The sequence below is a fragment of the Anguilla rostrata genome, chromosome 19, assembly GCF_018555375.3.
Source record: "Anguilla rostrata isolate EN2019 chromosome 19, ASM1855537v3, whole genome shotgun sequence".
Classification (NCBI taxonomy): domain Eukaryota; kingdom Metazoa; phylum Chordata; class Actinopteri; order Anguilliformes; family Anguillidae; genus Anguilla; species Anguilla rostrata.
In genome coordinates, this window is record NC_057951.1 from 14,117,707 (window position 1) to 14,142,468 (window position 24,762).

The following is a 24,762-nucleotide window of genomic DNA, read 5'->3' on the forward strand; positions in this document are numbered from 1 at the left end:
TGCTAGTAATATACTTCAGGGAAAACTCATCTCTGCTTTCATAAAACTCAGTGGATGTGTGTGGGGGGGCTGGGTTTTGAAATGCACATTATTTTAATTTAAATAATGACATAATTCAGTGTGTGCGCTTTTCTATTTTATTTTTAGCCTTGAAAGCTGAATGTGCTATCATTGCTCAATTAAAATAAAACACAAGAACAGGTTCAGTTTCAGTACATCTTTATTATCCTCAGAAGGCAAATTATGCGCAACATTAAAAATCCAGATACATTACATTACAGGCATTTGGCAGACGCTCTTATCCAGAGCGACGTACCACAAAGTGTATAACCATAACCAGGAACAAGTGTGTTGAAAACCCTAGAGGGAAGTACAGTACCAAGTGCAGGGAACGACCGCGTAGTTTAACTTGGACCCTGCCGGTTAATCTGATCAACACAAACAAAATCATAAACAAAGCAGTCTATGCAAATAATACAAGCAATAATTGAGTAGGCACGAGTGCAATAACTAAGTCAACTAAGATAAACAGCTTACCTAGCTACAACTCTAAGCTAACATAGCCAATTAGAGACTACAGGGAGGTAGGGAGGGATGGGGAGAGATGCAGCCTGAAGAGGTGTCTTCAGTCATCGCTTGAAGGTGGTCAGGGTCTCAGCTGTTCTGACCTCCACGGGAAGGTCACTCCACCATCGTGGAGCCAGAATAGACAGGAGACTTGACCAGGAAGCGCAAGTGCGAAGAGGGGGAGGATACATTTGACAATCATAGAAAAACAGACTAACATAACAATGCTGTTATTTTATTAAATAACATTTAAAAATAAACAAATTCATCATCAAACCAAAATATGTAGGGTCATATCTATGTATACTGTATTTTGTTAGAGTAATAGCACCTATTACCGACCACCGGAGGGGGGATGTGTATCGACCACCTGAACCGCTAGTGTATTTTCTTCATATTTATTACGGAGAACTAGACATTGTTACATATTAAAATGTAAAAAATACACATCATAAACTGTATAAATGGGGGGAAAACAACTTCATACATATACATTTAGTTATATTAATACACCCTTATTTAATATATAAACTTCAAGACAAGCAACACGCACGGAATTATTTCATCAAGACCCATTAAATGCAATGGCGCAGACGTTGCTTCATAATTTCAAATTGCTTTCCTAACGACTATTTTGCGTCCTGCGACTTGGGTTACATTTGAATATGTACGGATTCCTATACGTGCTGATAGCGACCACCATTTCTCATATTAACCTCAGATACCCAAGACAGGATACTAACACAGTAGGCTTACAAATTTATGTCAAGTTCCATTAATGTATATGGGGTGGTCAATACACGTCCCCAACCAAAAGCTAGCGCTGGTCGACCTCTGACATATTTGAAAGTACTGATAAAATAACCACAGCAGGATAACAATTACATTTTTTTGTACATGACTAGGTACAGGTTGTTGCCGATATTTCGCCGATTTCACAGATAGTTACAAATCTGTTTACGTTTTCCTGTCTGTCGAACGAAGGTGGTCGGTAATAGGTGCTCTCGCTCTAATGACAATTACGTAATCTGTGTAATTTAGTTCATATCATATACAAAACTGAACGAAAGCAATGGAATGCGTGTCTGTGTAACAAAGTGATCTACAGAAAGCCCAAATCGTGTCAATAGCTACGTTTGCATGTACCCCGATTCTTGGGAGTAATTAAAGGCAATATTCTGATTATGCGTTCTGAATCTTGGTTTACGTAAATTGCATTAACAACTGATTTAACAAGGCTTGTGAAATTAACGTAATACTTACGTATACTTAAGACTTAAATGATTACTTGTATCAATGTTAGCGCCGCTGCTCCTCACTCGGCTCTGTCTGTTGCTGTTCGCCATGTTTGAGTTTGAATTGTGCAAACAACATCCGGTTCACTGCCTGTTGTGACCTTTTTCTTCTTCTGAGGTTTAATGGCGGTTTACAAAACAGTTTTTGGTGCATTACCGCCGCCAACTGGATTGGAGTGTGGAGCAGTAGATTTGACTTTTCGCTTGTGCAGTTTTAAAAAGCCGAAAGAAACCAAGGTGTTTATATGCAACAATAAATCGAAAGATTGAGCATTAATCTAAGTGTCTTTATCCAGTTATGTTTAGTACGATTAAAACAATCAGACAGCTGCGTTTTTATAACAAGACATTTTCCACAGTCGGATAATTGACGTAGCACTCATGTCTTCGTTTGGATCACACTCGACGGAGAGTGGTGTTTTTCTGTGGCAAAATGATCATTAATGGCATGTGCGCTAGCAGGCCGGTCATTCTGTTGCAAAGGCGTTTTATGTCCACCAGAGGGAGCCACATTAACTAACTGTTAACTAACTAATCCATTCCTTAGCTTTTCTGGTAAATACTAGTCGTCCTCGTTAAAGCCAGAGTATGTGAGCTTATTTTTATTTATTCATTTTTTAAAAATTGTTTTTGGTACTTGGACTGCTTTTAAATGGTTAATAATAATGATGATGCTTGACGGACCTATTCTGTACAACACTTGTTCTGATTGTGCTCTTGTTGACTCCTTGGTCTCAATTAACAGGTTGCTGCCAAGATCCACCCTGACTGCCCTATGCGTCCTCTACGGTCCTTCCACAGGCTGCAACACTCCTGAGCTACAGCGTCACGGGAGGGTGATCAACACCATCAAACACGTTCTGTGGGAGGCGAGGAACATCAAGATCTACCAACCAAAAAATAACAACTACAGACCTGGTCACTCTTCAGAGGAGAATTCAAATCCTCCTCTAAGTCGCCATTGTGGTGGACATACAAAGAAACTCAGAACTGGAGAGAGAGAAATGGAGGGTGCAGGATGATTGGAAAGAACTTATCATCTCGTCCACGCTCCTAATGATGGATTCCCACAAAATAGCTGCAAACCACCCGAGAGCCGAGCTCAGGAAGTGAACTGATTTTATAATGTTTGTGGTCTTTTTTACTGTCAAGTTTATGTCTGTTGTATAGGTGGGACAGCTTACAGGTGTGTGATCAGTTGGTGAACATTTTTATGCCCTTGAATGATATTTTCTTTCACAATGATCAAACATGAGATAGACAGGTAATCTTGCTGGTAATGCACTTCAGGGAAAACTCGTCTCTGCTTTCATAAAGCACCGTGGGTGTGAGTTGGGGGGGGGGGGGGGGTAGGGTTTGTAAATGCACATTATTTTCATTTAAATACTGACAGATAATTCAGCGTGTGCTTTGCAATTTTATTGTTAGCATTGAAAGCTGAATTTGTGCCGTCATTGCTCAATAAAAATAAAACACAAGAACAGGTTCAGTTTCAGCAGTATCTTTATTATCCCCAGAGGGCAACTTGTGTGAAACATTAAACATCCAGATACATTTGACAACCATACAAAAACAGACTTTAACGTAACAACAGTGCTGTTATTTTTTAATCCAACTTGCTCTGCTGTAATGCCATTTTTTGTCCAGCAGATGGAGGCATATTACGTATCTGTGTAATTTAGTTCACATCATACACAACACTGAGGTAAAGAAATGTAATGTGTGCGTGTAACAAAGTGACTTACAGAAAGCCCAAATCAATGGCTATGTTTGCATTTACTCCGATTCTTGGGAGTAATTAAAGGCAATATTATTCTGATTACGCGTTCTGGATCGCGATTTCTGTAAAATCTTGACTTACGTGAATTACATTAATAATTGGTTTAACAAGGCATACCAAATTAACGTAATACTTGCATATAATTAAGCTAAATTATTATCAATTACTTTTAGCAATAATAGCACCGCCACTCCTCACTCCGCTCTATGTTTCTGTCCGCCATGATTGAGTTTAAATAGTGCAAGTGCAAACAACATCCGGTTCACTGCCTCTGGTGACCTTCTTCTTCTTCTGAGGTTTAATGGCGGTTGACAAAACAGCCTTTGGTGCTTTACCGCCGCCAACTGGACTGGAGTGTGGAGCAGTAAATTTGACCTTTCGCTTGTGCAGTTTTATTGTTGCATGTAAACGACTTTGTTTCTTTTGGCTTTTTAAATCGAAAGATTGAACATAAATCTAAGTGTCTTTATCTAGTTATGTTTACTATAATTACAGGAATCAGACATCTGCGTTTTTACAACATGATGGATAATTGGCGTAGCCCCCATGCCTTCGTTTGGATCATACTCGACGGAGAGTGGTGTTTTTTCGTGGCAAAATGATCATTAATGGCAGGTGCGCTAGCAGCCCGGTCATTCTGTTGCAAAGGCGTTTTATGTCCACCAGAGGGAGCCAAATTAGTTAACTGTAGTGCCCTGCGCCGATTCTCCTACTCCGTTCTTTAGCTTTCCAACCCCTGTTAAATACTGATGGTCCTACTTAAAGCCAGATGTCATCTTAGATTCTTTTTTTTTTTTTTTGGTATTTGGACTGCTTTTCAATGGTTAATAATGATGATGCTTGACAGACCCGCCTATCTATGCATAAACTGGTATTCCTACTTTTAGGTGATTACTGATGGGTAATAACGCTCAGCTGTGAATGCAATGCTGTTGTATGGAACTTATCTGAGATGTGGTTTGAAAATAATGTGATGTTAGGGTTTTCGTCTTAAATTAAATGTGTCTTCCTGTTGCAGCTTGATAAAACCAATAAAAACAAATAAAATGAAATAAAATAAAATAAGTGGAATGTGTGTATTTCTTCCTCCATATTCATATTGACACTGGTTTTCCTTCTTATACTAACGCTGTCTGTATGACACCACAGAATTCAGATGTTAAATTAGTCTATTTATTTCTTTATTTCTTTATTTATATATTTATTTATTACTTTACTGTACTTTACTGTACTGTACTTTAATTTACTTTACTTTACTTTACTTTACTTTACTTTCATTTCATTCATTTATTTTGCAGCTTTTCGAATGAAAACTTCTGCATTACCTTTTAGGCAGAATAATCTTGACAATCTACAATCTTCATTTTCACAAAAATCCTTAAAAACCCCTCTTGTCGGGGGGAGTTTTGGAGCTATTTCCCCCCAAATGGGGGATTTTTACGGAAAATGTGGGCATTTGGCGTCCCTGACTTTCCAAAACCCAGGGACGCCAAATGCCCACTTTTTCGTTAAAAACCCCCCATTTGCGGGGAAATACCTGCAAAACTCCCCCCGACAGGAGGAGTTTTTAAGGATTTTTGTGAAAAAAAAGATCGCAGATTGTCAAGATTATTATGTACATTTTTACGTTTTCATTCTAGCTAGTAAGAGAACTCTCATTTCTCGGCTTTCATAAAACGCAGTGACTGTGCGTTGGCGGGGCATGGTTTGTAAATGCACATGATTTTAATTTAAATAGTGAAAGATAGTTTAGTGTGTGCTTTGGAATTTTATTCTGCCATTAAATTTTAGCCTTGAAAGTTTTTAACTGTGAGCTTATTGCTCAATAAAAATAATATGCAATAAGAACAGGTTCAGTTTCACTAGGTCTTCACTATGCACTTGTTGTACGTCGCTCTGGATAAGAGCGTCTGCTAAATGCCTATAATGTAATGTAATGTAATGTAATGTCTTTATAATCCCCAGATGAAAAATCGCGCGCAGCATAAAACATATCATAGAAAAATACAGACTTTGAGTGTAAAGCGCAAGAGGTGAGTGCTTTGCCTCCCTCTGCTGGATAGAAAATGACATTACATCAGAATATGTTGGATTAAAAAAAATAAAAGCACTTGTTACGTTATTCTACCGATGCACTCCTCCCAACTAGCTTAAAACAACGATGCCCTGTAAAAAACAAGCATTTTTAAAAATACAAAAATAAACTAATTGGTAATCAAACTAGGATATTTAAAGTGTATTTTTGAACATACAATTAAGCAATGTGCGTAATTTAGTTTGCTTTATAAACATCCAGTTATTCTGTTGCAGAGGCGTTCTATGTCCACCAGAGGGAGCCATATATATACATTGTGCTGCCTTTCGCCGATTCAGCCAATCCATTTTAAATCATTTTTATGAAAATGAAAGATTTCAGATTGTTAAGAGATCGCCATGTACATGTTATGTGCACATTCTCATTGTAACTACTAATGCACCTCAGAGAACACTAATTTTCTCTGTTTTCATAAAATGCAGTGGGTGTGTGTTGGCAGTGAATGGTTTGTAAATGCATAATAATTGAAATAGTGAAAGATAGTTTAGGCTGTGCTTTGGAAGTTTATTCTGCCATTAAATTTCAGCCTTTAAAGTTTTGAATTGCGCTGTCATTGCTCAATAAAAAATAATATGCAATAAGAACAGGTTCAGTTTCTGTAGGTCTTTATTATCCCCAGATGGAAAATTGTGCGCAGCATTAAAAAACCACATATATTTGACAATCAGACAAAAAACCAAAGCCCACAACTGTGGCACACTACACTCATTCCACCGATGCACTCTTCCCAGATATCTTAAAACAAAGATGGGCCCTGTAAAAACAAGCATTTTAAAATAAAATAATATAAATAAATAAATAAATAAACAAACGAAATGATAGTCAAACTGAGATATCTGAAGACAGATATATATGTAAATTGCATTTTGGTACAGACAACTACATGTAATTTAGTTTGCATCATACACAACCGGTTATTCTGTTGCACAGGCGTTTTATGTCCACCACAGGGAGCGTGCCTTGCGCCTTACTAGCTAGAATGAAAACAGAGTCATTGACACAGCGTCACCGCCGGAGGGCAGAGTCATGAACCCGGAGAGGCGGAGCCATGAACACAGCTTCATCACCGGAGGGGCGGAGTCAGTTATCGGAGGGGCGGAGCCATTCCGCCGCACAACCGTTCCCTTCACCTTTGCTTCTGTCTTCAGAGCAGCTGGTTGCCGTGACATTGGCCATTCCTGCAAACGGAAGTTAACAAGCACAGAACAGAGTTATCAAATATGAAAATGGATGTATGGATATGTGTTCCAAAAGAAAATTATTTAACGAAAGACATTTAAAAAATATGTACAGCCCTTAATGACATACCAGGATATTTTCTGCACTAACCAAGATATTAAAAAAGGGGATGAGACTGAGGGGAAACAGGTTCCCTGTGGATTTCATTTAAAAGAACAAGGGAAGCTTCAGAATGAGAACAAAGGAACTAAAAGCCTTTCTGCGGTCACAACAGAGCCTGTCTAACCTCAGGTTTTACAGAAACTGAAAATACAATTCTTACATCAGCATATTTTACCAGAGGAAAAAGCATAGAGCACACTAATAGACTTTAAGCTGCCGCATAGTTAGTATTATAAACTAAACCCAGCCCTGTCCACTGGGCTGTGTGACTGAAAATCGGTGGGAATAGTGACTGTGGTCATTCGAGTATCAATGTGCTATTTTTATAAATTCAGTGTTGATCCTACTGTAACAGAGTCACATAAGAGTCTATAAGAGTGAGATGCACTAACAGGCTCAGACGTACCGCAGCCTGTAGGATGAGTTCGCTGGAACCCAGCACTGGTCCCTCTGAGTGGGCAGGAGGTTCGATCCCAGCCAGGGCACCTCCTACACTGCGGCTGCTCCTCTGCCATCCACCTGTCTGAAGGAAAACAAAACAAATATGAAAGGAGCTGGCTGTACTTCTTATCTAAAATAAATAAATATATTCTATCACTTCAAGAAAAGGTACTGAAATACACCCATGACATCCGTAATCCCATTCATAATGTGCTTTGGATAAGAGTATGGCAAAGAATTCCTACAGGAGGGAGAGATCTATACATCACAGGGCTAATGGGGACATTCTTGTAAACATTTTTGTTAAACATGCAGAAAAGTCAGAAGATAAAGGTTTAGATTCACCATGGGAACATGGCGGGGTGCGTTGCTCAGATTCCCCACAGGCAGCCTTACCGTGTGATGAGAAACAGGGCTGGGTGTTTGGCCGCGTTGCGTGCCATCCTTAACACGACTCCCACATTCCTGTCACGTGTGCGGTGTGCCATGGTGAACCCAGGGACCGGGGGTCTGCTGCAAACATGCACAGGCAGTTATGAGTAATGGCAAGGCCTGCAAACCGTACATGCTGTACACCGCCTGCTACCCTCCTCCCCATGCTTTACTGCCTTTCAGTACAGCTACTTTACACGCCACCAGATACTCAACTGCTGAACTCCTTCTGTCCTCGCTGCTATTTAAATACAAGAGGTTCCAGCAGGTAACAGGAGTTCCTGGGGCTGAAATACAGTATGGAGTGTCCAGGGTCACAGTATTCTACTTACTCATGTCCCCTTAATGGGTTTTCAGAAGCCGCATCAAACTGGAATGTTCTGGCATTGCAGGCAGAGATACAGAACTTTCAGTGTTAGGACCATAGCATCTGGTGAGTATAAAGAGTCTGTGGCCTTGCTCAGATGGCCATTAGTTAAGTACACACAGAATGACACAGCCTGGGGAAGGTTCAGTGCTGCTGCCGCTGCTGCGTCAGAGACGAAGATCATCTGACGAGTCTCCCGGATGAAGCCCTTCAGCACTCAGCTAGTCTAGATGAACCTCTGGCCCCAGAACCCATCTTTATTAAAGATCTACATCACGGCACGCATCACAACCATCTGCGAGTCCCGTGCTTTACGAAGACTGACTGCCTCTGGCTGTGCCTTTATTTACAAAGATGTTCACTACGAGAAAGCGGGCCTGTTTAATAACCTAAACCAGGTGCACATGAAAAGATGGTAAGATCTTTTATATCTGATGCACAGGTCAAATGTGAAAAGTTAAAGAACTCAGGTGGTATTCATTGTGTTACCAGAAACAGGAAACAAAACACATACAGTACCAGTGTAATATTACTGTACAAACATCTCTGAAGACTGTGACTTGGAGCCATTTACAAATAGGTTGTTTCCAGGAATTGTTTTTGTTCTTCAAACAGACTGACATATAGCCTTTAGAATTGGAGACAGATGACTGTGAGTTCACACAAATATTCTCAAATTGTAATTTACTGTGCTTCCTTGTAACAAAATTTTTTAAAAGTAAAAACTACCACAATGAAGTATCACACATCAACAAACACAGCATGAGAATAAAACCACTCAGAGAAACTGATACTTTGCTGTTAAAATAATTATATAAGTATATCGATAGAAACTATCTATATCGTAGAAATTTTGTCTCCATGTTCTGTCATGTCAGAAAACACAAATATTTAAAACTATTGTGAAAACTATTGACCCACCTCTTTCAGATAGGATTGAGGTTAGTGTCTTGCAAATGTATTCAGACCCTAGTTTTCATTTACTGCCATTTCAGAACTACTTAGCCTAAAAGTCTTCTTTATTTTAAATCCACTGGCTGCACTGAGGTAATGACTTCCTGTGGTGCAAAAGGCTACCAAATTTCAAAATAAAAGAAGTAATTTATTAGCGCTTCTACAAACAGTGGGATCAACATAAAATGAGACAATCATACAGATCGTAACCATTATACATATTGTTGCTAGGTTTCAGACGTATCAAAAATGTGCCTTATTTTCTCACAATATGTTCGACCATGACACTTGTGAAACTCAACTGAATTTAAGATTTTGTAAGAGCGAGACAAATTAAGACAATAAAAACGTTTTTCAAAAATAAAGAAAATTACTTAGGTTTGTAAACTTTAACTGAGATAACATGCTGAGATTATGCAATAAAGTTCCGTTTTGTTTCAGGAATAACTTTCAAATTCAGAAGGCGAGGCCTCAACCTTCCGGCTTTTATTTTAAATATTTTCACCTGTTGGTCACCGGAAAATGCTTCCTGTTTATGGCTGATTGCTGCAGCGAATCATTACACTGTCAATTTTTAAAATAAACTTTTCAGCTATAAAATGAAATGAATGACCTATTGAACGATGTATGCACGATCTACAGATACATCGGAGTTATATCAACGTTATTGTTAATAATGACAATTTAAAATAGAATCTACGCTCCGTTTAATACTTGGTGTTTGAATTTAATGAAATGAAGCAGACTAGATAGCTCAGTTGTCCGTTTCTGAAATCCGGTTTCTCACGAGAAAAACATCACTCCACGTGTTTCCTCAGTGCGAAATGAATGAAGAAAGTGCCTTCAAACGTTTGGTCAAACTCACTCAGGACGGTCAGTTGGACCTGATCAAGAAGGAAATCGAAGAGAATGAAACGGTTCTGCACTCCATCAAGAAAAAACATTTTGGGAAATCGGGCGATACGCTGTTGCATTACGCAGCCCGACATGGACACTTAGGTGTTCTGAGATTTTTTGTGGAAGATGCGGGGATGGACGTGGAACTCTACAACCACGATTACAAGAGGGCTTTGCACGAAGCCGCGTCCATGAGTCAGGAACAGTGCCTATCTTATCTCATCGCCAAAGGAGCCAAAATAGATCCATTGAAAAAGGCTGATTGGTAAGAACTGTAAATAATACATGTATGAGTGAACAATTCAGAGAACTGTAGAGAATGCATCGGAATCCGGTGATGTATAGCTGACACCCCTGTTATTATTCGGTCACTCGTGTGAATATAGAGTGAATGACTTGAAATAGTAGTGTTTGTTTAAAGTAACAGTTAACTAATGCAAAAAAAATTGCATTTTTGCCCTGGACGTGGTACATTTGAAAATAATAATATAATAATTAGAAAATGAAAGTACATTTGAAAATAATATTATTACAATAATAAGCAGTTGTATCGTGTGGTATGTTTGCCATGCGTCCCTTCGATAGCTCAGTTGGTAGAGCGGAGGACTGTAGGTGATACGTTGATATCCTTAGGTCGCTGGTTCGAATCCGGCTCGAAGGACGTGTTTTTGAAATTAGTTTAATGGTGTATATCGGAGTTTGTACCGTGCGTAATTTCTGTCAAATGAAATTGGTAGGAATAATAGAATACATATGGAAATCGGTTTTCACCCTGTTTTATGAGATGGTTATATCTAGCTCAAAGAACAAATTTTTAATACCATTTCATAACGTTACTAAAGTAAAAAGGATAGAAATACAGTCTATGGATATTAATATATGCAACATTTTAATGTTTGGAAACGCATACGTTTCAATTTCATCCACATATATACAAGATTAAGTATTCTGAATAGAGTGTATATGCCATGTGTCAGTGAATTTACCTGAACTGTCCCTTCGATAGCTCAGTTGGTAGAGCGGAGGACTGTAGGTGATACATGGGTATCCTTAGGTCGCTGGCTCGAAGGACGTGTTTTGAGCAGTTCTGTAAAAGTACAACGCATAATTGTTGAAGCATTCTTGAAGGGTAAGTGTATGGCAATGATGAATCTTGTCAGTCAGTACTGGTAAATGAAGTAATCAGTACATGAAGGCATAAAATGTTTGGCTAAATTAAACTAAATCAAATGTGTGTTTTCTACTGAGTAGATTAAATATGAGTGCTCAGTCCGAATGGTGCCTGAATTTATCCCTGTTCAGTCAATCGAGACTTTTTTTTGTTTGTTGTGAAAGTGGCATTTACAAATGCATTGGCAAACAGCAGTTCACAATTACCATGGAAACAGCTCAGTGAGAAAATTGGAATCGTTTTTATGTTTCTGCATGAAATTGTGTGTTCTGTAGGTATGCACTTGTTTTTGAGTATATGCTTATGTGGACTTTTGAGGGGATGACTTCTTAACCTGTAAGAACGATTAAAAGCAATAAAAGACACAGTGAGTGAAGTGGAACTCAGTCTGCTGTGACGACCATGTCTGCATCATTTTTAAAGAAAAGAATGATGCTGATGAAGGCTGTGAGCACAGTGCACTTGGAGGTCTGAAGGGAGTCTGACTTTTATTAGCGTATCGAACTGGTGTTTCGTTTGACGCCCACACGCCAGGACGCCGCTGATGATGGCGTGCACCCGGAGCAGCGTGCCCGTCGTCAGCGCGCTGCTGGCCCACGGCGCCAATCCGGCGCTGCAGAACAAAGACGGCTGGAACAGCTTCCACATCGCCTGCCGAGAGGGCCACCCCGCCGTCGTGCAGCGCCTCCTGGAGGCCAGTCCGGGCGTGTGGCGCACAGAGAGCAGGACCCTGAGAACGCCGCTGCACACAGCAGGTACGGGCCCGCCTGGCTGGGCTGAACGGCCTGCTCTCCTCAATATGCTATGCTATGCTAATGCTATTTATGCTATGTCATGTCATGTTATGCTATGATATGTTATGCTATGCTATGCTGTTATGTTACAGTGGTACGGTGAGACCCACGATAATTAGCACTTTATTCAAAAGGGAAAACACACTTCAGCAGCTGCACCAGTGTGTAGCACACACCTGGGGAATACACATAGGATAATACTGCCCAAAGGCTCACCGCATGCCAGCTTGGTTGGAGGGGGAAGTGAGAACAGACTAAAAATACATTCTGCAGAAGATATGCACTGCTTTCAAAGTGTGCCCTTACCTTAGCGTTCGTTGCTCTGTTTTCTTCAGCTCTGCACGGCTGTGAAGATGTGGTTCGCATCCTGTTAGACAGGTAAGTGCAGCATAAAAACACAGCCCATCTCCAACACCTTTGAAGAGCTCCCATTGCATGAAATATATTTCTTCCTGATGGCAAAAAATTATATACCCTATGAACCAACAAAGATATGTATACACTTGTGTGTGTGTGTGGAGTGTATGTGAGTGTCTGTGTGGTGTGTGCGGGTGTGTCTGTGTGTGTGTTTGTGTGCGTGTGGTTTTATGTGTGTGTCTGTGGTGTGTCCAGTAGTGCGTAAAGCTCATCACTGATGCCATGTTTCAGATGTGGTTACCAGCCCGACTGCAGGGACAGCTGTGGAGTCACTCCCTTCACAGACGCTGTGCGGACCGGAAGCGTTGCGGTCGCCAGACTGCTCCTGGATAAACATCAGGTGTGCGGGTCACCCGCCAGACCTCACGGCATTCATGCTAAATGCAAATATGTCCCTGAAGCATATTTATACCATTCAAATCAGCACTGTGTGCGTGCGTGCGTGTGTGTGCGTGTGTGTTTCTTCAGGCCTCCCCATCTGCAGCAGATTGCCTTGGAGCTCAGCCGCTGCATCAGGCCGCCCTGACTGCCCAGGAGGGGGCGCTGCGCTTCCTAGTGGAGGAGCTGGGTGTGGATGTGAACTCCAGAGCCACCGACATGCAGCTAACGGCCCTGCACTACGCCGCTAAGGTCCGTCCCACATCCCCCCCCCACACAGCCCCACACCCAGAACCGTCTCAAACACGTTTTAGAATCACAAATACAGCTAAAGGTTCATAAATCTGGTGCGTAACGACAGAGACTGGCGGGGTATCACAGACATGCCCTAGCATGGTTATTTTATATTTTCAAGTTAAGAATCCTGCGTAGTATGCCTTTAAGATGCATTAATATCAGCAAAATCCAACTGCATTTAAGAGGTGAGGATGAGATCATCCTTCCTAAACCAGATGTGTGCATTTGAACAGTCATCACTAACAGTGTACTGGTTCTGTGTTAAACTCTTACCTTCATTTGCGATCCTTCTTGTAGGAAGGTCACGCGAGCACGATAAAAACCCTCCTGGAATTAGGAGCCGACCTTCATGCAAGGGACAGAAAAGGAAGGACAGGTTAGTACCACTGGTGTGAAACACTTGTGGAAGTCTGGTGCTGAATCACAGTATGACTCAGAACACACTTGAGGTTAAAGCTGCTCACCTTGTTCCACAAATGGCGGTAGTTTTCTTTACTGTAATTAATCTATGCTTGTGAAATGAAGCAGAAACTAAAGGCTGACATTAAGGCTGGTTCATATCAATGTGACTCACACAATCATAAATTTGGTTTTGGGTGAAAAAGAAAATGTGAAAATTGCAGATCATTAGGGAAACATATTTTTGTGATTTTGACAGGTTGTAAATGTGTCTGTAAAAGAAAACCCCATTTCTGTCCCAGCCCTCCACTCGGCCTGTGCGGGACAGCAGGCGGACGCCACACGAGCTCTCCTCCTGCTCGGACTCCGGGACACGCAGGACGCCTCCGGGACGACGGCCAATCAGCTCGCTAGGAAGCAGGACGTGCTCGCGGCCTTCGACTCCCACGCCCCGGAATCCTAACGCGTCCCCACAAGCCGTACCCGCCCACCGCAGGGGGCGCTGGGTACCCGGGCACAGATGCTGGCAAAGACCTGCAAGGCGGCATGAATTCATAAAGAGGGGTTTACACTCAGCTGTGCTTGAACCAAAGTTGTAAACGCTGTCCATTAGTACTGGGAGAACTGGGTTTGAACTCCACAATTCACAGTCAAGCAATCACATGCATAAGCAATCGAAAATTGCTGCAACTGCTGACGTGTAAATGCCAAAGAAAGTAATGTAATATCATTAATTTCACTGGCCTCCATGTACCCACTAAGTTGGTGTGTTTATGATTTTGGGGTATGTACCAGTCCATGCTTGTACAGGCAGTTCCCCGTTTCAATAACTTGAAAATAAAAGAAATGCAAAATCCTGGCAATCTTGGAATGTTTTGTAGAATTCACTAATCAGAGTATAGCTTATGAGAGTAAAGGTGTCTCAGAGTAGGACTGTCCATATCCAAAACCCTGTCCATTACTGGCTAGAAGTTAAAATGACATGTCAATCCTAGTCCAACATAGAGACTATCACTGAAATGTGTGGATACTGGATGTGGATACGAACTCGAAACATTCTTTGCCTCTCATGATTGGTGAAGGGCTGAACGACTCCTCCCCCGACGTGGGTTGGAAGTTATTGACGTGGCCACGTCTCAGCGCTACCCGAGTACCATCGCTCTCCATTTTTCTTCGCATTGAGTTGTGCGCAAGTGGAAGAAATAAAAATTAAAAGCCAACAAGGAAAATGAATGAAGAATACGATGTTATCGTTCTAGGGACCGGACTTACGGTGAGAACATTGCAGACAGCTATACCATAGCATACCGCTAACTAGAGACGGCTTTAATATTTCATGAACATAAACAATCTCAGACAATACCATACCCATCTGATTGTTCCTTTAAGATTTAGCTGTTGCTAAACTGAAAGGTGAATGGCTGCACTGTAATTTACGGAATGTTACACCATTGCCATGATATGGCAATGTAGTTGTGTTGCCATCTGAGCTATGTTATCTTACCGTGATTGCGAGTACATCTGACTGGTGATAGCCTACCTGAACAGAACTAAGCTAATGGGCCTGTTTTCGGCATGTTCTATAAAAACACACAAAACAGCTGTAATCGGTTAAAATCAGGCTTCCGCGTGAGAAAAGATTGGTCAGGCTGTTTAACTGTACACAGTGTTGAAATGTTAAAGCTGCCTCAAACTGTGTTCGGCAGCTAACGTTAAGTACATCAATCCTGGAGGCAATTTATTTAAAGACAGTGCACTGTCAGACAATGGACAAGTTTCTTCCAAGTGTCATTGTTGAGTATTGGTCGGGCGATTGTCACTGTAGGTCGCTAATTGTAGCCTAAATCTACCGACTGTAACTAATCATATAAATGCATTCGTTCTGAGATGGATGTTCAAGCATTTGACCAAGTAATACGCGTAAACCCAGGCTGTTCGTTTCTTTCTCTGGGGCCCGAGCATTAGTTTGGGTGGAGACGCTTTCCTCTTCCTCACCAGCATTACGCACTGCTGACCGGAGTCGTTCAAATGGTCGCAAGTAAATAGACGGCCTAAATTTCTTACTTGCTAATCGTGTCACCTCTTAAACCCATTAGTGTTGACCTAACTAATTTAAGCAGCTAGCACGGCAGTTTAATTCACTGGCTGATTACTGAAACGTTACCGCATCACTTTACGATTGCCATGACCGAAGTTTCGACAGGGTGCTAGTAGGCTACATAGTGGTTTTTGGTTGCTAATTTAATTGTATGGCGTACAAGCTACTATTGACTTAGGCGCACTTATTAAGTTGACTAGCTACAGTTATAATACTTATTTTTTTAATGTGCATATAATTTACTGAACCGTATCTCTTAATCGATCAGCTCCGAATTCTCTGCCATTAGTCTATTTTTCCGGTTTGGGTTTATTTGCGGAAGCCACGTTAATTTGATTGTTTACATCAGTAGTTGCTAAATATTGCAAACGCATTGATTAGGCCATACGAAACGAGTCGTTTCCGTCCTTAAAAAATAAGTTTGGCGTGACGGGAAAACCGCGTGATGGCTAATTTGCAGTTTAACGAAACATTGGGTTGTACAGTTGAGCCCCGGATCCAACTTCCTTTCATAGTAACGCGTTTACTGTCAGACAGACCAAATCCTTTGAGTAACTAGTCAGAATCCGAGTAATTTCTTTAAATTATGCAATTTTTGTTAACTTACTGCATATGGTTTGGCACATGGCCTTAGATGACCACTTTCAGGGCACGTGATTTGTCCGGGGCTCTATAGTTAACGTCACAGTTTTGTGTGCTTTTGCTGTTGGCACATTACAGACCGCTGGTTGCGGTCTGTAATAATAATCATTATAGCCTACAATTTCCCCTAAAACAATGCAAGGACACATACATGTTTATTTATATTGATTAAATATTCTACAGCCATGCTTGAAGTGCCTGATAGATTGACTGGATAAACTAAACCAATAGCAGTTTGTCAAAGCCATCGCAATGCTACTGCACCAACATCAGCCACAGATGCACAAATGTTCATAAACGGCTGGCAGGCTACACCTGTTTCACGACGCTTTGGCTAAAAGCGTCGGCCAAATAAAATGTAACGTAAAAAAAAACAGGTGTGTTTTTATGGATATCAGAGGTCAGTGCTGTCACACTGTTCTGGCAGAGAAATCACCTGACACGCTCCATAAACCTAGTTCTCCGGGTGTGTTAAAGTGTAACTTCGTTTCTTGTAAGGATGGGTCTTTGCTTACTTGTCGTTTGAGAGACAGCTTTGGGTCGCTGGAGAGATTCAGGAATGCAGTGCATGCCAGGAGTGGGAGGGATGTCCTAGTGCTTCCATCGCTGCTAACTCCAGTTTACACCTGCTGTAAAGACTGCGTGGCACACATGGAGAAGTGAATCTCGCTGGTGTAACGGGCGAGAGAAAGAGCAGTGCGTTTCATAGACTGTACTTTTATCATTCATCATGAACATTTTAGGATCAGAAAATGCATTCACTGTAGTCAGCATGTGGACAGAGCAAGAATAAATAAGCACTGTAAACTTCTGTTCATACAAACTTCCTTTTCTTTATTCTGCCAGACAATACCCATCTCACTGCTTGTAAGGTTAACACCACCTTAGTGAGACACATTACATCATTGTTTCCACGGTTTACTTTCTTATCCAGAGTGACCTGCTGCTGACACAGGCTGCCTGAAATTCATCAGTTACAGCTTCTAATCTGTATAGCTGGCCTGGACAGCACATGCACTGGAAGCAAATTAGCCTCCACTGCATATACCATTGAACCCCAATCCTTAAACAGTTTTGCTTAAAAAACGTGTAGACGCCAGTTCTATGGACGAGCCGTTCTCTGGGACTTTTGGGTGACCTCACAGATGAACACAAAGTCAGACCAGCCTGGGCCAGCCAGTCCAATCCACAGACTTCATCTTGGTGCACAATCCAGCTCCGAGTCTTTCTTCTAGTTGTTCACATGCTTCTGTTTGGCCTTGTTGTTGCCAGCAAGACACCGTGTCTTAAGAGGCTCATTAAATATTAAACTAAGAACAATAAGTCTCTTCTACTCTTTGCACCCGATCTTCTCCTAGACGAAGGCCAAATATAGCAGAGCAATCGCAACCAATGTTTGTTTGGGGTAAAGCCATTTCACTGAAATCTGTGAATCTGGCATTGCATGGACATTTATTCCACAATCCCACTTTAAATCCAAATCCAGCCGTGGTTTCAAGGGCTGTGATTAGAGTTACAGGGAGTCAGCACATTGATCAATAATAGCCATTTTTTGTTTATGTTACATTTAGATGAATAAAAGTTACTGAATAGGACACAGGGGTAATGCACTCACAATGCATAGCTTTGTTGTGATCAGGCAGCAAGACTAAATTGTATATAGCGGCAGTATGAATAGTGTGTTCTCCTAAGGACAAGAAGAGGAATTGAAATTAATTTTTTTTTTTTTTTTTTTTTTTTGTAGTTCCAACCCTAAACCCAATGTGGTGTTCAGCCTGTGGGGCTTTTAGAAAAGACAGAAGCTGGTTTGTGTTGTTTGGCTGATGAGGTCATCCTGTAGCTGTGACAAGGGGAGGGGTGGGGCGGGGGGGGTGACACACTTTGTGTCTGAGGAGGAGGGACCACGCCCGTTGTGTTTTTTTTCCATCTTTTAGATGAGCTGAAATGTTATACTCACTTGCCAGTGCGTCAGCCTAATGTAGGGCAGGGAGGGTCAGTGGCACAGAGGAAGCAGACGGGTCAGAGGAGCACAGTCAGCTCAAACTGCGCAAGGTTCTGTCCGTCCTGCACTGGTCCGTCAACCGGAGGAGGAAACCTGTACAGTGACGGAAAAATACACAGATTCCCAGGAGTGAGTCCGGAGTCATAAAAATGTGCTCTTTGTACAACTTTAGTTTCAGAAAGAAGAATAATATAAACTGTGAATAGTGCTAAAGTGCAGCAAATATTTTCACTCCTAAGACCACCAGTAGGGTCCTGAGGACGCTGCTAACATGTCACCCACAGTTATCGTTCAGGACCACCCTATCGTTCATTTCTCAATAGGGTGTAATCTGTCCGGAGATAAAAATAAGATGACAGAATGTTTTCATCCCAGAAATACATGTGTTGTGGAGTTCAGTGCGGCTCCTCTTGAATAAAGTGAGATTTACTTACGGTGGTTCAGCGTGGCTTGCTGTTCTCAGTGAGGTTGAGGGTTTAGAGTTGAAGTGTAAGTGTGGTGGTGAGGTGTATGCTGGGACTTTTTTTCAGGAATGTATCCTTTCCGGGATCATGTCGGTGAAGGGGAAGAAGGTGCTGCACATGGACCGAAACTCCTACTACGGAGCAGAAAGCGCCTCCATCACCCCGCTGGAGGACGTAAGGCCTGCCTATCATCTGCCAATCATCTGCCAACCGCCTGCCAGTCTATTCCAGTTCCAGTTATCTGGTGATGACTCTCGTTTGTCTGTCTGTCCTAGCTGTATAAGCGTTTCAACTTGCCTGGCAGTCCCCCAGAGTCCATGGGGAAGGGGAGGGACTGGAACGTGGACCTCATCCCGAAGTTCCTGATGGCCAACGGCAAGTCAAAGCACATCTGCAGGGCTGGGGGGTCATGGGGTCAGGGGTCATGGGGTCACTGGGTCAGGGGCCAGCAGCAGGCCTGGGGAATCAAGGCTGTGTTTCAGATCCTGTATGTTTACACAAGGAAACACAAGCACACCTGTGAGTAGCTTGTGCTATTCACAAAAAAGAGAGAGAGGTGTGTGATGGTGCAGGGTCATAACCCTGTGGAGTTTAGGCTGAGCGCAGGTGTGACAGGTGTCACAGGTGCGAGCTCTCCTCCCTGCGGCTCTTCCCTCCAGGCCAGCTGGTCCGGATGCTGCTCCTCACCAAGGTGACGCGGTACCTGGATTTCAAGGTCGTGGAGGGCAGCTTCGTCTACAAGAAGGGGAGCATCCACAAAGTGCCGTCCACCGAGACAGAGGCACTGGCGTCCAGTGAGTCGCACAGCTTCCTTCCCCTTTTACCTCAGCAGTTATCCCCATTCAGAATCGCTGTTTCTACTTCAGCAGTTATCCCCATTCAGAATCGCTGTTTCTACTTCAGCAGTTATCCCCATTCAGAATTGCTGTTTCCTGATTCAGTTTCACAGTCAGACACACCTACGCAGTGAGCTCTTTAGTGAAGGCAGAAATTACCCATTAGGGACAGAGTATGAAATATAATGCACTGCATCCAATGAAAAAAAACATCAGCACAAACGGATAACCATGACATGGCAATAGGATAGGGTAATGATATGATGTAATGAACACATAAAATGCATTAGAGGCAATGAAATCAACTCGTCACATGTAAGCCTGACATTATGCAGTGTCAGTGTGTGCTATTACAGAAATACACAATATCCAACATGGCTGCATTATTACTCCAAAAGGATATAGTTCTGCATTGAGTTTGTTTCTAGAAAGTTCCAGGTTGTACTATTAGTTTTCAGTGCCGTCTGTGTCACTGAGTTATGGATGTGGTTCACTGGTGATGCCTCTCTATGAATATTCATTAAGTGACAGCAAATGAAACGGTCCTGGCTGATTAATCGCGCAATGAACAGAATACCTGTGGCAGTGCTGGGTCCTCTGTCCCTTAATGATGATGTCACAAACAGCAGCGTTCCGTTTCTCCCAGGCCTGATGGGGATGTTCGAGAAACGGCGGTTCAAGAAGTTCCTGGAGTTTGTCTCCAATTTCGACGAGAACGATCCCAAAAGCTTCCAGGGCGTTGACCCGAAGAAGACCACCATGCGGGACATCTACAAGAAGTTTGACTTGGGACAGGACGTCATGGACTTCACAGGGCACGCGCTCGCCCTCTACAGGAAAGACGAGTGGGTGACCTTTACTCAAACTGCCCTGCTCACACGTGTGTGTGTTTTTAAAGTATCGAAATGGTTAAATGAGCCGTTTGTCTGTCTCTCTGTCTGTCAGCTATCTGGACCAGCCGTGCTTGGACACCATTAACAGGATTAAGCTGTACAGCGAAGTCCGCTCGGTCACACGTACCTCTACGCTGGGAGAGCTCCGTTCTACCTGTACCCTCTCTACGGGCTGGGAGAGCTTCCACAGGGCTTCGCCAGGTAAGCAAGCCCTTACCTGTACCCTCTCTACGGGCTGGGAGAGCTTCCACAGGGCTTCGCCAGGTAAGCAAGCCCTTACCTGTACCCTCTCTACGGGCTGGGAGAGCTTCGCCAGGTAAGGGCCCAGAACACTGCTTTCTCTGCGCAGCTCAACACCTGCAGCAGTCAAACAGTGGGAAAGGTATCAGACCCAGACACCATCTTGTATATGTCATTTTACCATTCCTCTAGACTGCCTCTTGTCCTACTTGTATGTTGTGTTTTAGGCCTTATAAAAGGAAACAGTGTATAAAGGGATATGTGTGCTGATAAAGGGACACAAGTGTGCGTACACTCCTGATCCCCGCGCTCCGCCTTTCTCAGATTAAGTGCCATATATGGAGGAACCTACATGCTGAACAAGCCCATCGAGGAGCTGGTGATGGAGAACGGAAAGGTGGTGGGCGTGAAATCAGAGGGCGAGGTGAGGCACACATTTTTAAAAATCCCTTTCAAGTTGTGATTAATGTACACACAGCCAGTCAGCTGCACATTGTGAACAACAGTGATGGTTGACTCACTGATCAGCTGTTGAAAATTGAAAGTGGTGTCAGTGATACCTCCTCTCCAAAAATACATTGTGATGGAGAGAGACCACACCCTGCCCTGCAGAACTGAATTGCTATAGGAAGTCAGGCTAGCTAATAACACCTCGTGTAAATAAAGGTTTTGGGTGTCGTTTTTAAAGTCCTGGACGTGTGGCACATCCACACACAGTAACCAGGAACTATACAATAGCAATAAGGTGGCTGTGATGTCACTGTACTGGAAGAAAATAGAGGACCATTTGTGGAGTATGTTGGCAAGACCCAACTAAAGAACATTGATGGCAATTGGTGGATACATTTGGAGACTTCCTGGTAATTCCAACAAGAAGTATAGCTAGGAGGTATCCACCAATCACCATTGGTGTTGTTCTATAGGTAGTTACCAATGTATTCTGTGATTGGTGGAGCCTCTCTCTGTTTTCTACCAGTAAGGTGAAACGGCAACCATCTTAACCGAACATGGACAGTAACTTTCAAACTTACAAAAATGATGTACCTTCCAGGTGGCCCGCTGCAAACAGCTGATCTGTGACCCCAGCTACGTGATGGACCGTGCCAACAAGGTGGGTCAGGTGATCCGGGTCATCTGCATCATGAGCCACCCCATCAAGAACACCAGCGACGCTAACTCCTGCCAGATCATCATCCCCCAGAACCAGGTCAACAGGGAGCACGGTCAGTGTGGGAGGAAGTGACATCACATGGCAGATGGGGGATGCTTGTCCGAGGTGGTTGAGGTGATCAGATGGACCAGCAAACACAGGGAGCAGAACACTCATCTTCGGTTTCATGAGTTACTTCTAGAAAACGTACGAGTCATCCTTTGTGATGTCAGCAGATATTGCAGAATTTTTGCCAAACTAAGCACAGCATGGAAGCATAGCTCAACTGCAGGGGGTTTCAAACTCACTCCTGCCCACCCGCACTGCATGCCAACATGCAGCAGCAAATGCTGAATTCTAAACTTATAATTTATTAGACACAGTTGTGTGAACTGCGGTGATGGTGTGGAGTGTGTAGGATGGTAAAAGTGCTCAGTGTGTGGTGGTGCATTTGCAGACATCTACGTGTGCATGATCTCCTACGCACACAACATCGCGGCCCAGGGCAAGTACGTGGCCATCGTCAGCACCACGGTGGAGACCAACGACCCGGAGAAGGAGATCAAACCCGCCCTGGACCTGCTGGAGCCAGTGGAACAGAAGTACGGAGCCTGTGTGTGTGTGTGTGTATGTAAGAGAGTGAGAGTGTGTGTGTGTGTGTGTATGTGAGAGAGCGAGAGAGTGTGTGTGTGTGTGTGTGTGAGTGCGTGAGACCTGTGACGTCAGTGAGACACTCTTCAGTGAGATGTTGTGTGTGCCTGGATGTTGTGTATGTTGTTATTGTGGGCGTGTGTTAGACGTGTGGGGAGGGAGCACTGATGCTTCTGTTGTGTTTCAGGTTCGTGAGCATCAGTGATCTGTACAGCCCTGTAGATTTGGGGACTGAAAGCCAGGTTCGTATCAGCCAATCCTCACTGCTAAAGCTCATTAGTACCAGTCTCATCAAACCCCTGCCCTACCCTGGTTTTGGTACTGGCTGGTTTGCTGCACTGCCTCCCCCCTCTACAGAGATTGGTACAGTCCACTACACATGTACTAGGGCAGTGCACGGTTAAATTGATACCTTACAGGTTATTCTACTTAAAGCAACCAATTCACGTGACATCCAGCCAACATGCTTGTGCTCCTTCAATTTTCTGGGATCATGTGTTAAATGAAGGACGTGTACACACACCTGTACGTTTGTTTTCCGGACAGATCTTCATCTCCCGGTCCTACGACGCTACGACTCACTTCGAGACCACCTGCGACGACATTAAAGACATCTACAAGCGGATGACGGGCACAGACTTTGACTTTGCGGAAATGGAACGCCAGAAGAACGACATCTTTGGAGATGTGGAGTAGAAGAGCCGATTCCATACTTACAGAAAATATTACTGGCTGATGATCTATGTTTTGGCCCCTACAGATCTTAATAAAAAGGGTATAAATTTGTATTGATGGGTGGGGGGGTGGGCGGCAGCATTTTATCATTGGATTTTGATAAGTATTGCACTGACATAAACACCCATCTCGACATCTACATTTCCAGGTTGTTACCGTTAGGAGGGGTTCTGTAGAGATGGCCGAGCTTGGCTTCATTACACCAAAAACTGGGTAGAGCAACTGCAGTGACACCGAGTTGAACAAATCTGTTCCATTTTGTTTGGATAGGGGGGGCTGGCCTGATTTGTTTAAATGATTGACAGATCACTGCAGCTAAATAGCTCCACTCATTATGAGTGTATGACAGTGCTCTACCATCACTAGTGTTCTGTCCAAATATGCCAAAAATCCTTGGTTTTCATTCCAAATGGTTACTGTGGGAAAACGTTCAGTACTATTAAATAGTATTTCTCTTTTCTTCCTCCCTAGTTTGGGGGCACTGTGCAGAACGTCTGTCTCTGGATCTCTACGTGCGGTATGAAAGTGAACCTTGAGCTGTAATGTGTGCTGCCACTAGGGGGCACACTGTTCTTTCCTAATTCTTTAAACCGCTCACAAGCACAAAGATTATTGGGAGCAATCAGTTTTTGCCAGTATTTAGATTGTTGCGTACACATGGAGATAATATGATTACTCAGATTTCCCCGTTTACATTATTCTGGCCATAATTAATGGAAACTGTACACGGCCTTCTGCCTGACACAGTTAAAAAAGCTGAAATCAAAAGCCTGGGCAAAAAATCCAGGTGGCATAATAGGGTTTTGAACACACCAATTACGACCTTAAAGATAATCAGGTTAAGGTGTTCACATGACCATTTCAATAGTATTGCCATAATCGGCGTAAGATCTGAGTATTGCCTTGCATGTAAACGCATCCAGTGTTTATGAGTTTAAAGTCTTCACTGAGTATAATTTAACGGCTTTGTATTGAAATTGGAGCAGCGGTAAGACCCAGGGGTCCCTGGCCCTGGGTCCTGGATAGCTGCATGGTCTGCTGGTTTTTGCTTTCCTCTTCAAAAATCAGCAAACAAGTCAGAACCAAGAATCCAGGCGAGGATAGTTAACTGCAGTCAGCTGCTTTAACCGATCAGGTGCTGAGTCACAATGAAAGCCAAGCACACCCAGCACAGGGCCAACTGTATTTCAGGTAAAACTCAAGAGGATACCATTTAGATTTTGACATAATGCATCACAGTAACGGTCTTTGCTTTTCACAAATTAACCCAACGGATCGCAGCGGGTAGTGACGTGGGCCAGTTTATCGTGCTCTGTAGTTTCAGCATCAAGCACTTTTACAGTCGGTTCCATCACAAGGGCATGTAGGTGTCAACACCACACTGAAACAAACTGTGTACTGCATAGTAAAAAACTTAAGACCACCC

The 24,762-nt window shown here is 42.9% G+C and overlaps 2 protein-coding genes, 2 long non-coding RNA genes and 1 other non-coding gene across 12 annotated transcripts; 3 read left to right on the forward strand and 2 right to left on the reverse strand.

Annotated features, from left to right (window-relative positions):
* Nucleotides 1-202: 202 nt before the first annotated feature.
* LOC135245861 (uncharacterized) lies at nucleotides 203-1,936 on the reverse strand. Its single transcript, XR_010327423.1, has 2 exons — nucleotides 1,831-1,936; nucleotides 203-717 (listed from the first exon to the last, which is right to left on the reverse strand). It is a non-coding gene; the product is annotated as an uncharacterized LOC135245861 (long non-coding RNA).
* A 4,389-nt stretch (nucleotides 1,937-6,325) lies between these two features.
* Nucleotides 6,326-20,364, reverse strand: LOC135245474 (uncharacterized). 7 transcript variants are annotated; one of them, XR_010327274.1, is made up of 12 exons: nucleotides 20,245-20,364; nucleotides 18,323-19,288; nucleotides 16,881-17,003; nucleotides 14,674-14,796; nucleotides 13,691-14,159; nucleotides 13,500-13,571; nucleotides 12,793-12,876; nucleotides 12,441-12,501; nucleotides 11,156-11,256; nucleotides 7,865-8,032; nucleotides 7,485-7,601; nucleotides 6,326-6,915 (listed from the first exon to the last, which is right to left on the reverse strand). It is a non-coding gene; the product is annotated as an uncharacterized LOC135245474 (long non-coding RNA). The 7 variants fall into 7 exon arrangements; XR_010327273.1 differs by lacking the exon at nucleotides 20,245-20,364 and adding an exon at nucleotides 19,413-19,550; XR_010327272.1 differs by lacking the exon at nucleotides 20,245-20,364 and having other exon boundaries at nucleotides 18,323-18,460; nucleotides 18,802-18,903.
* Nucleotides 9,803-14,088, forward strand: ankrd16 (ankyrin repeat domain 16). 2 transcript variants are annotated; one of them, XM_064318513.1, is made up of 7 exons: nucleotides 9,803-10,434; nucleotides 11,875-12,095; nucleotides 12,470-12,512; nucleotides 12,783-12,891; nucleotides 13,020-13,181; nucleotides 13,524-13,602; nucleotides 13,907-14,088. In XM_064318513.1, exons 1-7 carry the CDS (start codon nucleotides 10,097-10,099, stop codon nucleotides 14,086-14,088), a joined length of 1,134 nt encoding a protein of 377 aa, XP_064174583.1. In that variant the 5' UTR covers nucleotides 9,803-10,096. The 2 variants fall into 2 exon arrangements, with proteins under 2 accessions (XP_064174583.1, XP_064174584.1); XM_064318514.1 differs by having other exon boundaries at nucleotides 13,928-14,088.
* On the forward strand, nucleotides 10,745-10,830 carry trnay-gua (transfer RNA tyrosine (anticodon GUA)). Its single transcript is given in 2 exon segments — nucleotides 10,745-10,781; nucleotides 10,795-10,830. It is a non-coding gene; the product is annotated as a tRNA-Tyr (tRNA).
* On the forward strand, nucleotides 14,739-24,759 carry LOC135245473 (rab GDP dissociation inhibitor beta-like). Its single transcript, XM_064318520.1, is given in 12 exon segments — nucleotides 14,739-14,898; nucleotides 18,898-19,005; nucleotides 19,107-19,206; nucleotides 19,491-19,625; nucleotides 20,314-20,512; nucleotides 20,613-20,667; nucleotides 20,751-20,824; nucleotides 21,125-21,224; nucleotides 21,852-22,023; nucleotides 22,408-22,552; nucleotides 22,789-22,843; nucleotides 23,148-24,759. Coding segments are annotated over 12 exon segments (1,338 nt in total). The 5' UTR covers nucleotides 14,739-14,853; the 3' UTR covers nucleotides 23,298-24,759.
* Nucleotides 24,760-24,762: the final 3 nt, after the last annotated feature.